The sequence below is a fragment of the Monodelphis domestica genome, chromosome 2 (genome assembly GCF_027887165.1).
Source record: "Monodelphis domestica isolate mMonDom1 chromosome 2, mMonDom1.pri, whole genome shotgun sequence".
Lineage (NCBI taxonomy): Eukaryota > Metazoa > Chordata > Mammalia > Didelphimorphia > Didelphidae > Monodelphis > Monodelphis domestica.
The window spans coordinates 237,726,726-237,740,106 of record NC_077228.1 but is presented as its reverse complement, the minus strand read 5'-3'; the positions used below and the strand labels follow the sequence as shown (position 1 = coordinate 237,740,106).

The window sequence follows — 13,381 nt, the reverse complement described above, 5'->3', positions numbered from 1 at the left end:
AGCCGCAGCTAACCGTCGTCCTCGTTCCACCCGCAACTCCCCGCGCCCCTAACCTACCCAGGGAGCTCCAGGGGGAGGGGGTCTGTCAGTCTAGTCAGAACCGACACGGCGCAGAGCGGCGCGCTCTACCAGCTCGCGGGGCCACTCTCGCACCATCCGGGGTTCCACGGCGCTTCAAACACGTGTCAGCCGTGAGTCTTAAAGGCGCCGCGCTATCTGAATGCTTCTGTTCCTACGTCAAAGCGTCCGGTTTTCTTTAAGAGGCGGAGCCTCCCAGGTTCCGGTAGGCGGCCTGAGTCTGCACACGCTTCCGTTCTCCCTGTTTGTCACCGGAGTCTCTCTTCCTCCCTCGTCTCCTCTTTCCCAACCCCTTACCATCTCCCTCTTCCTCCCCTTCTTTCCCCCTCCCCTTCCTGCTCCTTGCCGCAGAGCACGTGATTTCTACGCCAGTGTCCTCCTGGACTTCTTCCCTTCCGAGGAACTACCGCATAGCACGGGACGCTCTCCTTGCTCGTCAGTTATGTTCCCAGTTGTGACCGGCGTTTGAAGTTACTGAAGCAGAACTCACACTTTTGGGACACCATATACACACTCAAGTACGCAAATATAAAGTTATTCAATACAAATATATACAAAAGTGAAGTGGGAGTTATGGCAATCGGGAAAGATTTCATGATCTTCATATTAAAGAAGGAAGGAAGAAAATGCCTAGGCAAGGGCAGTGCAAAGGGTAGGGTCATGGAGATGGAGTGTCCTGTGTGTGAGGAGCAAGGAAAAGGCCCAGAGTAGGGGAGGAGGGAGTCCCCTCCCAATTAATCTGGAAGATAGATTGGGGTCAGATTATATAGAGCTTTAAAAAAAAAGTGCTTAAGTATTTATGTATATGTCTATAATATGTCTAGTATTGTGCTAAGTGCTGTCAACGTGGAATCTAGAAGTCTCCAGTTTATTTAGTTTGAAGGTAGAAACCCCAGGTTTTGACCTTGTCACAGGAGAGTTTTCTCCCTGAGGGAAGGTCCTATTTCACTGGTCTCAGTCTAACACTAGACCTTGAGTTATAGTGCAGTAGGTATCACATCAGTCTCATAAGTCAAAGGTCCCCAGTTCTATCCTGGAAAGGTGGATGTGATACAATGAATCTTCTAAGGCAAAAAGGGATCTTGATGGGATTAGCCATCCCCATTCAGAACTAAGTCAAGGTCTATTGTTAGCCTGAGACCAGTGAAGTAGGACCTTTCCTCAGGGAGAAAACTCTCCTGTGACAAGGTCAAAACCTGGGGTTTCTACCTCCAAACTAAGTAAACTGGGGACTTCTAGATTCCAGTTGACAGTGCTGAAGGCACAAGAAATAAAAGACAATTCCCTTTTATACGTGTTCTCTAGCAAGGATCAAAAAAAGAGTGCCAGATTCAATTCAATAAACATTAAGTGGTGGCAGACACTGTAAGTGCTGGAGGTACAAAAAGAATGAAAAAACAGGTCCTGTCTTCAAGGAATTTACAGTCTAATGATCAAATAAGGATTCGGAAATCCAAAGAGAAATTACAGTGACTTCAGCCCACAACTACACAGAAAGATAGCCAGCCCAGAGACTGGCATTGGAAATGGGATCTCCCTTAATGTATGCCCCTAGAAAAACCAGTGTGAGTTCAGATAAACAAGCCAAAGGAGCACCAATATTGAGCAGAGATGCTATAGGGGCACCAAAAGGAAGTCTACAATTCTTCATAAAACAAAGCAGAGATCATAGTCTTAAGGAAAATCCAGGATGGTCAGAAACTTAGCTTTCTGACTGCAGATACCTGTCCAAAAACAGACTAGGATGTCCCAAGGGCTTACAAACTTGAAGCATGCTGACAGTGGTCCAGGGTATCTAGCAATCTACAAAGTTCTGAATCTAGGCAATAATGGGGGACTTGAAACCAGAAAGCACTATAAGCACAGATACAACAGGGAAGTGGCAGTCAGCAGCAGGAGTCCAAGTAATTGACTTTAATCAATTAAGTGGCATTTATTAATCAATAAACAGTAAGTACCTAGGTATGCTTTGATAGACCTTGGGGTACAAATACAAAAGATGAAACAAGGAGTGTATATTCTAATGAAGGAAGTAACCTGAGCATATATAAGCATATACAAAAGATAAGGAGAATAAATTACAAAGTCCTTAACAGAAGCAGCTGGGTGTCACTGGGCTTGGAATTAGGAAGATTCATCTTCATGAATTCAAATTTGGCTTCAAACACAATGATGTGACCCTGGACAAGTCAATTAACCCTTTTTGTCTCAGTTCCTCATCTGTAAAAATGATCTGGAGAAGGAAATGGCAAATTACGCCAGTTTCTTTGCCAAGAAAACCCTAAAATGGAGTCATGAAGAATTGGGCACAACTGAACATGAACAAAGGAGTTAAATTTTATGGTTAAATCACACTTTAGGACATTGATAAAGAACTCGAGATTCCAAGGAGCTTCTTTGTCTACTGTTTTTATTTTCTAACCAATATTCTCTATGTTTCTTCTCCTTCATGGCTAAAATCCTTGAGAAAGTTGTCTATGATTGGTGGTTCCATTTCATTTCCTCTCCTGGTAATATAACTGTAATATAATTTCCAACCTTCTAAATGTAATATGGCTTCCAACTTTAACATCTAGTTGAAAATACCCTGTCCAGATATATTAATATTAATTGCCAGATCTAGTGAACTTGTCTCAGTCTTCATCTTTCTTGACTTGATTGCAAAATTTGATAGCATTGATCACCTTTCCCCCAGGATACTTCCTCCTTTCTAGGATTAGTCTCCTTTGTTGGTTCTTTGTCCATATGTTGCCTATTAGGTGTGTGTCATCTAAGATTCTTTCTAGAGCCCTTTTCTCCTTTTACTATCTCACTAAAGATTTCATTTTCTTTATTGGGTTCAATTATTTCTCTGCAGATGATTCCCAGATTTAGGCCTAGTCTCTCCTAAACTTCAGTCTTTAATCACTAACTGCTGTTTAGATATCTTGACCTGGATGTTCTGAAGGCATGTGAAACTCAACATGTCCCCAAAAGAATTCATTTTTTCTTACAAATCCTCCCCTAAAGGTTAAAAAAAAAAGTGTTTTATGTATCCCAGCATTTAGCATAGCTGATATATAGTAAGTGCAAAATAAATGCATTATTTCCAGTCACCTATACTCAAAACCTGTTATCTTTGACTTTTTACTCTCCACCTATAACTAATCTATTGCCAGGTTCTTTTGATTTTCCCTTCCCTTCTTTCCCAATTCTACTGTTATCATCTCTAATATAATCCCCTTTCTCTCTTTCTCTTGACACTACCACCACTGTGGTTCCTTATTATTGCAGTAGTCTTCTGTTTGTTCTCATCACAAGTGTCTCCCCATTACACTCCATACTGCCAAGCTGATCTTCCTAAAGCAAAGGTCTATTTACTGACATATTCAATGAACTTCAGTGTCTCCTTATTATCTCCAGGATCAAACACTAAATCCTTTGTTGACTTTGAAAACTCTTTATAACCCAGGCCCTTTCTACCTTTCTAGTCTTCTTTCACCTCACTCCCCACCACATACTCTGACAAACAGTGACACTAGCCTCCTTGCTATTCTTCAAATAAGACACTCCATCTCCAACTCTAGACATTTTCACTGACTACCCACCATTCCTAAAATATTCTCTTTCCTTGTCTCTACCTCTGGCTTCTTCCCTGGCTTCCATCAAACTTTAGCTAAAATCTTCCCTTCTACAAAAAGCCTTGCCTAATTCTGTTCAATGCAAGTGCCATTCCTTTGTTGATTATCTCCACTGTATCCTACATATATAGTAGTTTACATGTTATCTCCTGAATTAGACTGTGAGCTCTTTAAGAGCAAGAACTGTCTTGCTTTTTTGTATCCCCAGAATTTAGCACAGATCCTTAATATTGACTAATTGACTTTGTGGATCTATGTTCAGGCCCCACAACTGGATTATAAATTCTTTGAAATTAAGGGCCTTAGAGTCTAATTTAGTTTAGTTTAGTTTAGTTTAGTATCTTACCTAATGTGGCCAGTCAATGTCTAATCAATCAATTATGATTTAATCATGATAGTCAATCTGCAGCAGATAGGTTACAGAGAGGCAGATTGTGTTTTGATGTCAGGAAAACTTGTGGTTTAATGGCAACAACTACAACACTATCCAAAAGTGGAATTGATTGCCATGGTAGCTAATGGATTTGTCTTTTCTAATGACCTTCAGGTTATGGGTGAATAAAAAGGATAATTTGGTTCTGGTATGAGTTGGACCAGATAGTTTTTAGGGTCTCTTTTAATTATGAATTTTAACTATATCAGAACCACCAATTTCCCCTTCTCAAATATCAGGCCTCAAAGCCATCCACATAGAGGGATCATTTCACTTAAGACAAGGTGTGTGTGGGGGGGAAAATTGGCAACCACAGCAATATATAATTTACTTCTGAGATCAGGGCTTTAGTATGCCAAAAATACATAATACACATCTGAGCTTAGTCCTCACTAGCTCTGTGACCTTGGGCAAGCTCTTTAAACCTATCTGAGTCTCATTTCTTGTAATAATAATAATAATAATAATGGTAATAATAGTGCCAGTATGAATCAGCCCCTACCTCAAAGTATTGTTGTGAGATAAATCAAATAATGTAGGCAAGGGAACCTTTTAAACTTAAGAGAGATAATCAAAAGCGAATTTTTTTTTTTATAACAAGGCATGTGATTTCATCAATATTAAAAGTTCCTCATGAGGAATTTCCTTTAGCTATAGTCTCAGGAACTAATGATTACTAATTATTATTGTTATGCAGCAAGGCAAATTGCATACCATTTTTTACATTTTTTTTATTATTTAAGTGCAGCCTGTAGGCTCTGCAAAGCTACCAGCACAGCCTGCTTATCGGTGTCAGAGTTCTACTGAAATGCTTGCTGTAGCAATATCTCAGCCTCAACCAGGAAAGAAATTGGCAGAAAAATCATTGACTTGACCTTCTTCCACTGTGATTTAATTTCATAGATGCTAGGCTGCTGACTGTGTCACATGGTCCATTCCAAATAAAGCATTTCAGCCATAGAAAAATGTGCTTTTTCTATAGTCAGTTGGCATCAGGTTGTAAATATGCCTTAGTAGATTAAGGTTCACCTAGCATCCCTTGATGCAAGGTCAGTATTTCACATGGTGTGACTGAACCTTGTAAAAAAAACTACAGCAGCAGTTTAGGGAGGAATTCACAGATGTTTTAGGAGGAAGGAATGACAGTATATATCTCAATTCCAATTTCTGATGTTTTGGATTGTGGGCAGTGCTCAAAGAAGATGAGATGACAACATTGCCTCTTCCACTATAGTGATGATCAATTGTTTTGATTAAGAAAAAAAAATGTTTTACAAGTGCACTTAGGCAGAAATACAGCCGCTTGCACCACCACTATTTCATATAGTATTAATCAGTCAGACCTGGAAGAAGTTTTATAGAACAATATTACACTCTCCCAATATACATGTATGCTTCATTTTTTTACAGATGAGAAAAGCTGGGCTTGGAATCAGTAAGATTCAAATTTATCATCTTATACTCCTTAGCTATGTGACTCAGGGTAAGTCAGTTAAACTGTGTCTCATTTTCATTATTTGTAAAATGGTCACAATAATATCTGTAGTATCCACCTCATAGAATTATTTAAGTTTTGAATGAAATAAGTACTTTAAGGCATATGCTTAAATATATTTTAAATAAAATACTTTAAATATATATCATATATAATGTATAAAGTACTTTTAAGTGCCACATAAATAACAGTTTTTTATTAAGTAACTTTCCAAAGACCAAACAATTAGTACAGGAGGCCATACTAGGCATACCCACTTCAGAGCTTTCTGCTACACCATACTGTTTTTCTAAGAATGAAATGAAGACTCACTCTAAATCACTCATCACTGTTTTCAAAGGATCCTTTTGAGTTGGAAGAGAACTCTCTTTACAGACTGAGACCAAGAAAGATGAAGTCATTGTCTCAAGTTCACATGACTCTTTTGACTTCAAAGCCTCCTGATTGTCTTTCTATTACTCTGTTGCCTTTTATCCCAATGGTGGGCATAAGGAACACCACCTTACCTCAAAGAATGTCTCTTAAAATCTATTTAATGAGACAAGGACAGTTATGTAGATGATATATTCATAGAAGAACTGTCATAAGGAAGAGACTAGTTACTCATTAGGCTTACAATGTGGCCTAAATTGTGTGATAAAAGCCCAGATTCCATGATTCAGTTTATGATATGGTATTGGTGATGTACTGACATGATGAAAGAATTGCCTAAATTGTAAAATGAAGGATTCTCTTTTTAGATTAACAGGAAGTTTTTGTTTTTGTTTCTTTACAATGGCTATTGGAGAATGCTGGAATTGGTTAGCAAAGAGATTTCACAGCTCTTTTAGGGGGAAAAGTGGGAAGAGCAATAGCAACTTTAAAAAAAAGGATAATTTCTCACAACATCCAATTCAATTTATGTGTACTACTAAATTGGGTAAAGTGAAGACTAGTAGACTGATCTAAAAGACATTTTCCATTTCTTAAATTAAATACCAGAGTGGGTAGAGAAAGTGAGGTCCTCCAGAAGTGGTGGGGTGAGAGAGGGAAGCTACAAAAAAAAACAAGAAAACCCCTGAGAAAAAACTCAAAACTATAGCTCTGTTTGCTAAAAATAGCAATAGTGAAACTCCTTTACCTTGCTCTGGCATTCATGCTAAACCTATAACCCATTCTCTTCTTTCTGTATTTTCCATGTCTTCTTAAAAAAAGATTTCTCTAAAATATTGTTCAGTGCATGTGTGTGTGTGTGTTTGTGTGTGTAAGATGTGGATCTAATCCTGAGGGTGGATTAGAAAGTAGCTAAGGAAGACTGATCAACTAAGAACACTAAGAAGGTGTTCTGATACTGAGATTCTTTCCAAAATGGATGTTCTAGCTGAATAAAAGTGATAGTATTGATAATTGATATTTTAGCCTTCCCAAAGCAGAGATCAAATGAATCTGGATTTACATGTCAACACAAAATAAGCCTACCAGTGTTCTGTTGAGACAAGATTTACTAAATAGAAGAGAATGAAGACTCTCTTGGGCAGTGACTTCAGGCATGTTTCTATTATCTTCTACAACAGGTAAAAGGAACCCATATTTCCCCCTCTCCTAGGGTACAATAAAGGAAAAGTCTGGCTCTTAGAGATGTCCAGAAGGAGCTGAGAAAGAGTGGATCTGCCCACCAGGTTGAGGGAGCCAAAGAGATGCTAGTACTTTTTCCTTGGCCAGACATCTTCCTACCCTTACCACATACTAGAGGAGATAGCTTTCTTAGTATTTATCTAACAAGACAATGAGCAGAGAAAGGGCAAAAAAAAAAAGTGATAGCTCATTAACCCAGAAAGATATTACACATAATTAAAAATTTTAAAACCCTTTACCTTCTGTCTGAGAATCATTACTAAATATCAGTTCCAACACAGAAGAAAGGGAAGAGCTAGAAAATGAGAGTTGTGACTTGCCCAGAGTCACATAGTTAGGCAACATCTGAGGCCATATTTGAACCCAGGACCTTCTGTCTTCCTATTCTTTATCCACTGAGCCACCCAGTTTTCCCCATAAATTGAATTTTTAACTTAACTGCCTCAAACTCCTTTAGTCATTGCAGAATTTTATTTCAACCCTTTTTATATATAGAAAATAGTCCCATCTTTTTAAAAAATAGACTGTGCTCTTTAACTTTTTCTTAATGACTTTCTTTTTTTAGTTTTATTGATGTATTATTTTTACATTACATATAGATTAACCAGTCTCTTGTAACAAAGTAACAAAAAGTAAAATTATCACCTCATTTGAAAGTTTACGTAACATTTCATATATATATAGAACTTCCCACCTCTATTTTTAATTAAAATAAATGTCTTCTATCCCTCATTTCTCTGAAGAAAAAAAAGAAAAAAATTTCTAACAAATATGCATAATCAAACAACAGATTACCCCAATAGCTGCATACAAAAATGTTTCATTCTGCACCCTCAATCTATTACCTTTCACTGTAACTGTAATTGCTATAATATAGTAATATGTTAAAGATTTCCTGAGGCATATGAGAAACTGCTATGCTTTCTGAATTCTCATATGTGCTAAGTATAGTTTTTCCTTGTCTTTTGGTATTATCTGACACTTTTTGCTGCTCATAATAATTAGCTAGTTTTAAGCCACAGGGCAATATAATGGCCTCCTAAGGTTCACAGTTCTTTCCTCCTCTATGGCTTTGAGGAATTCATTTTAGATTAAGAGTTATGAATTTTTAATCACAATGCCTCAGAAGCTCCAGTTTAGAAAGTTCCTAATATTAAGCTTTCTGCATTAAATGTACATTTATATCTATCTCTAGTTAACCTCTTTGTGGTAGAGGCAAAAATTCAGGTTACTGAAACATCTGGGTAACAAAACAGCTGACTATATTATAGTGTCTGTGGATAGACATAAGATAGGAAAATGGTGGGGGAAAAGTAGACCTTTTCTGGCAACTTTTTTCAGTCCTTGAGTAGATAAGCCTTCTGGTGGAAATAGACCAAATCTTCAGCTCTGAAATGATTTGTAGAGCTGATGACTCTCTTCAAGATCTCCGCCACAGCTCAACCTTACCTTCTTTCTTCTTTTGCTTGTTATTCCTAGGCTGCTGGTTCTTTTCCACTGAACTTTTTTTGATCCCACCCCTTCCACTCCACCTCCAGACCCTATGAATCTCCATTAATGGGTTGTAGATAGCTCCTCCTTCTTATATAAATTCCTTAGGATGTGAAGTTTCTCAGGCAATAGCTTTGATTGATTCAAGAAAGTATACAGACCTTTTCCACATTTATTTATGATAGGTAACAAATGTAATTATTTTTAAATGAGGTAAGATAATGTTTAACCTTTCCCTTTCATTATTATATTCCTCTCTCATTGTGTCTCTCTCCTAACTTCCTTTCTAATTTGCTGCTTCTAATTTGCTGTGGATTGGGAAACCAGATAATCAAGCTTTGTTTGGAATTGTGTTTATAGTAGTTCTCAAGCTTTCTTTCTTTCTTTCTTTCTTTCTTTCTTTCTTTCTTTCTTTCTTTCTTTCTTTCTTTCTTTCTTTCTTTCTTTCTTTCTTTCTTTCTCTTTCTTTCTTTCTTTCTTTCTACAGATGGCAAAAAATGAATCAGTGCATCCTAAATGTTTGTCGATAAGAAAGAAAAGTTCCCAGGTAGTCTAGTCTTGTGATTCCTTTATGTTTCCCACCCTTCTTCCTTTTCTTTTCTTTCCTTACTTCCCTAGTATCTGGAAGCAATAACATTTGTTTATGTCACTTCTCCAATACCACATTGGAAAAAGTAGGCAGTCAACTATAAATGAGGGGTGAAGATTAGGAAGGCTTTGAGGGTGAGGATTTCCAGAGCATATCAGTAAAACTTACAGCATGCCAGAGCATACCCTTTGAGTGGTCTAAAGTAAAAGTAAATAGGTGCTAAGTAAGGACCTTATTGAAAGACCATCTGCTTTTGCAAGCCACCCTACTGACCCAAGAATAAAATGCACATGCCTTAATGCATGGCCTTTGTGGCATCTGATCTGGCTATTCAATCAGTTCTTTTCATTTATGTAAGTTTGCCAAATAAAAGAACTCCAGATAAATGAAGTATTACTGTGATTGGTCTACCATATTTCTTGGGATTGTTACTATCTTATTTTTTGTTTAGTAAAACCTTTTTAACTCTACTATATATATGTTCCCAGTTCCCAGCACAACATCAAGTAAAGTTAATGCAAGTGTTCCTTAGTGGAATGAGACATTGAAGGCTTTGAGTTATTTTTGATGTATTCTTGTTGAAAATTTATCAGTATCGCACAGATCTCCCTTGGGGAGATGTGTTATACTACATTTGAGGTCTTTGAGCAAAGATTGGATACTCATTTGTCAGGTATATTTTAGAGTTCTTTTTGGAATATGGGTTCGATGAGATGGCCAAGTTCTATTCTAAGTAAGATTCTGCGATTGTGTTGGAGATGAACTGGCTGTGTCAGGTACTTTGAATACAGTGGAGACAAAATTTTATTTGATAATACTGTTTATTGTCCAATGACTGAATGTTCACTTAAGAATGATACAAAGCGTCAGAGACATGCACAGACTGCTTGTCATTTTTCAACAACTTTCAAGTGTTCCCAGCACAAGAAGGTTTCAGACTTCATATTCCAGCAAAAACATATTGCCCCCAAAAGATCCAAACAAAACAAAACCCCCCAAAGCTTTAAATTATGGCAGCCATTTAGATATTTCTTAATACTTATAAGCAAAGATTTGAAAATAACTATAATGTAAACTTTCTTTAAAAATATTTTGAGTTGCTTGCACATAAAAGAGCATAGAGGAAGGGTAGAAAGAGCAGTGCTTAGATTGTGTAACATATAAATTAAAGCAATGCCAAATGAATATCCTTCATAAACAATATATACACACATATACAGGTATGTATGTATATATGTGGTGATTGTTTATTGTAAAGCTACTGGAAGGGCTCCTTATCTCACCTGCAATTGGAATTTTTTCTTTCTTGTTAAGAAAGGGAAAGAAGACTAACTAGCAAGGAATAAAAATATATATATGTATATATATATTTATATATAACCTGTCCCCCCAAGACAACTTTCTCAAAGACCTGTTGACTTTGCAGGCATTTGAATAAGAAGGTAGAAAAAGAGGGGAAAGGAAAGAAGCAAAGGCAATTAAACAGCTAAAGAAAAGGTCCAGAGGAATCTATCTTCATAGGCTAACTTGACACTCTTTCCACTCTGTGTCAAATGCTTCCATTATAGAAACCTTTTAAAAGAAAGTGCAATTCTAACACCTAACAAAGGGGTTGGAGGTTATTAGGAGGTGGAAACACAGCACAGCAATGATATAAATGATGGTCAAAACAACCAGAAACAAAAGGAAAAGGGAAATCAGAGACAGAAGAAAATGTCACATGTTGCATATGATTTAACCACAAAGTAAGCAAATAGGGAATGGCTTGACTAGAGTGAAATCATTTACATTGGCCCAATATGATATCTTTCTTGAAAAACCTTCTAGTGACACACAGCATGAAAAGGTCCCCAAAGCAGATCTGTAGGGGATTATTTCTGGATGTTCTCTTAATAATTTGCCCTTGAAAGGTCTGTATTAAGGTCTGTGCTGACTAGATTCTAGGCAATAGGCTCCATGCCTCTCAGATGTCACTAGTTGTGTTGGGGTCACTGCAGAATAGGCTCAAATGATGACAGTGTGGTGAAGCAATTTCACAAAAGAAAGACCACTCCTAGGGTGTCCGATTTTAGTTTGGTTACAATGTATGTGTGTATGTGCCTGTGTGTGTTTTTAATCTCTATTTATCTGTCTTCTAGAAGTAGGTTACTTTTACAACAGAGGCAAAAAGGAGAAAACTAACTTCTTTTTGCCATTAGCTAAGATACCTGCCTATCTTAGTTCTAATTATTAAGGACAAAGAACCATCTTTAGGAAACAGTTAGGAAATAGTAGTATTCTACCCTTGGGCCATCTGATTTTCCTCATGTGATTCTGACATGGAAAAGATAAGGAGATGGTGTCATACCTGACATTTGGATTGATGAATTAAATCTTGAGACAAGATGCTTCTAAAGCAGGCCAAAATGTCCTAGAGGAGCCCAGGCAGAAATAAGAGCTTTATTTAACCTTCCTACCTCCAAAATCCCTTTCCTTCCTTTATAGGATCCATAGTACTAAGTTGCTAGCCAAATAGCATTTGCAGAAACCTGAGAGCAAAATGGCAACTGTCAATCTCTTTGGGAGTCTAGGAGAAGCCAAGGAACTGTAACACTAATGCTAGATATCTATGTCATCTGCACAACTGCAGATATCTTTTTCAAAGGCATGCCATGGAATTCTCAGGATACAAAGCTGAGTTTATAGACCAGAAGCTGTGTGTTTGATCAAGGACCCCACACACATGGACACACCAGGTTATGATACTATGTTTTCTAAATCTGGAAACAAAATGAGAGGCAGCATGCAAGAATGATCACTGAATTTGAAGTAAAAGTGAAGAAGATCCAATTGAACATCCTTCATTATGCTTCTCTCCTAAGTCTTTGATATTCAGAGTGTAATCCAGCAGATTCCCACTGTGAGAGAAAGCCAAAAAACTGTGTTCAGCTGGAAATTTTGTTGCCTCTACATATTTCCAAGGTCCCTGGGGCTCCATCTGGTATCCTGTTGAGTTATAAGTTTTAGGTGCCTTCAAAACCAAGAAGTCTGGGTGCTGGGTGTACAAAGGACACTCACTGAGACATGAGATGCTGAGAACCTGTGAAAGGCACAGACATAGGGAAATAGAGGTGGTGAGAAAGAACAGGAAGGGCTTTTGGGAAAGGGAGGAATTGACAATGAGAACAGAGGGGAAAAAGGAAACTATGAAATGAGGGACATGCCACTCAAGATGAGAGATACCTGGTAGGCCTGCTACACAGAATCTTGCAATGAACCTCACTGGTTTCTGCTAAATGCAACATTCTAAAATAGGGTAGTGGTGGGATAGAGATTTCCAGGGAATTTCCTGGTGGTTATTATTCTGAGAAATGAGAATGGAAAAATACAGCACTTAGCCTGAGTCTAGATACAATGGGAACTCCGTGCCCTCCTTCTCCCTTTCCCTAAAAATGTAGTATCATGAAAAACAAAAATAAAAAAGGAAAATAAAAATCACACCTAATTTTGACACAATTGGATGATTATATTTTCATGCTGTTTCTTGGAAGTAATGTCAGAGTTGGACCTGTCTAAACTCTTGGAGGCTTTTCTATTGGCTGTTAGGGTTCTGCCAGTCCAATTATGGGTCCTCAATATCAAGAAACTCCTGCTTGGGTGGTGCTGCCCCACGGTACCATGCACAGGAGCCATCACTCCTCTTGATACAGGCAAAATACTTTGCCTGATGCCCATAAATGATCTTCTCTGTGACCCAGTCCATCCACAGGCACTCATCTGGTGAAGATACATAACATGGGATCATGGGGCATCGAGAAATCTAGGGAGAAAATAAAAACAGGGTCACAAGACAGACTTCGGGGCAAAGACCAAATTAAGTGAAAAAGATCCTAAGATTTAAAGCTAAAAGAGACAATCTAGCCAAGATCTTTCATTCTACCAATAAGGAAAGAGTGGCTTGGGAAATTAAGTGTTGCCAATGTCATACAGGGAGTAGGTCCCAGAATTGGGATTTTGAAATGACTCTACTAGGACTAGATTCCCTTGCTCTTCTTATCACATTGTTTATAGAGGTACTACCT

General features: G+C 37.8%; 2 protein-coding genes and 1 long non-coding RNA gene across 9 annotated transcripts in view; 1 reads left to right on the top strand and 2 right to left on the bottom strand.

Moving 5' to 3' along the window:
• The window catches only part of USP36 (ubiquitin specific peptidase 36), a 231,280-nt gene extending 231,084 nt beyond the window's left edge, over window positions 1-196 (bottom strand). For 4 of the 5 annotated variants that reach the window (XR_008916450.1, XR_008916449.1, XM_007482929.3 and 1 more), the window contains exon 1: window positions 58-196. The gene's annotated coding sequence lies outside the window, so the exon portion shown is untranslated. The remainder of the gene's footprint in view (window positions 1-57) is intronic. The other variant, XM_007482930.3, reaches the window with a different exon arrangement.
• A 262-nt stretch (window positions 197-458) lies between these two features.
• LOC103101673 (uncharacterized) overlaps window positions 459-13,381 on the top strand; it is a 95,181-nt gene continuing 82,258 nt past the window's right edge. For all 3 annotated transcript variants that reach the window (XR_462284.3, XR_001628143.2, XR_008916455.1), the window contains exons 1-2: window positions 459-596; window positions 5,542-5,614. This is a non-coding gene — a long non-coding RNA (uncharacterized LOC103101673). The remainder of the gene's footprint in view (window positions 597-5,541; window positions 5,615-13,381) is intronic.
• Window positions 10,123-13,381, bottom strand: part of TIMP2 (TIMP metallopeptidase inhibitor 2) — a 95,992-nt gene continuing 92,733 nt past the window's right edge. Inside the window, exon 6 of the mRNA XM_001380332.5 lies at window positions 10,123-13,119. Within this exon, the coding sequence (XP_001380369.2) occupies window positions 12,922-13,119 (198 nt within the window). The 3' untranslated portion in view covers window positions 10,123-12,921. The remainder of the gene's footprint in view (window positions 13,120-13,381) is intronic.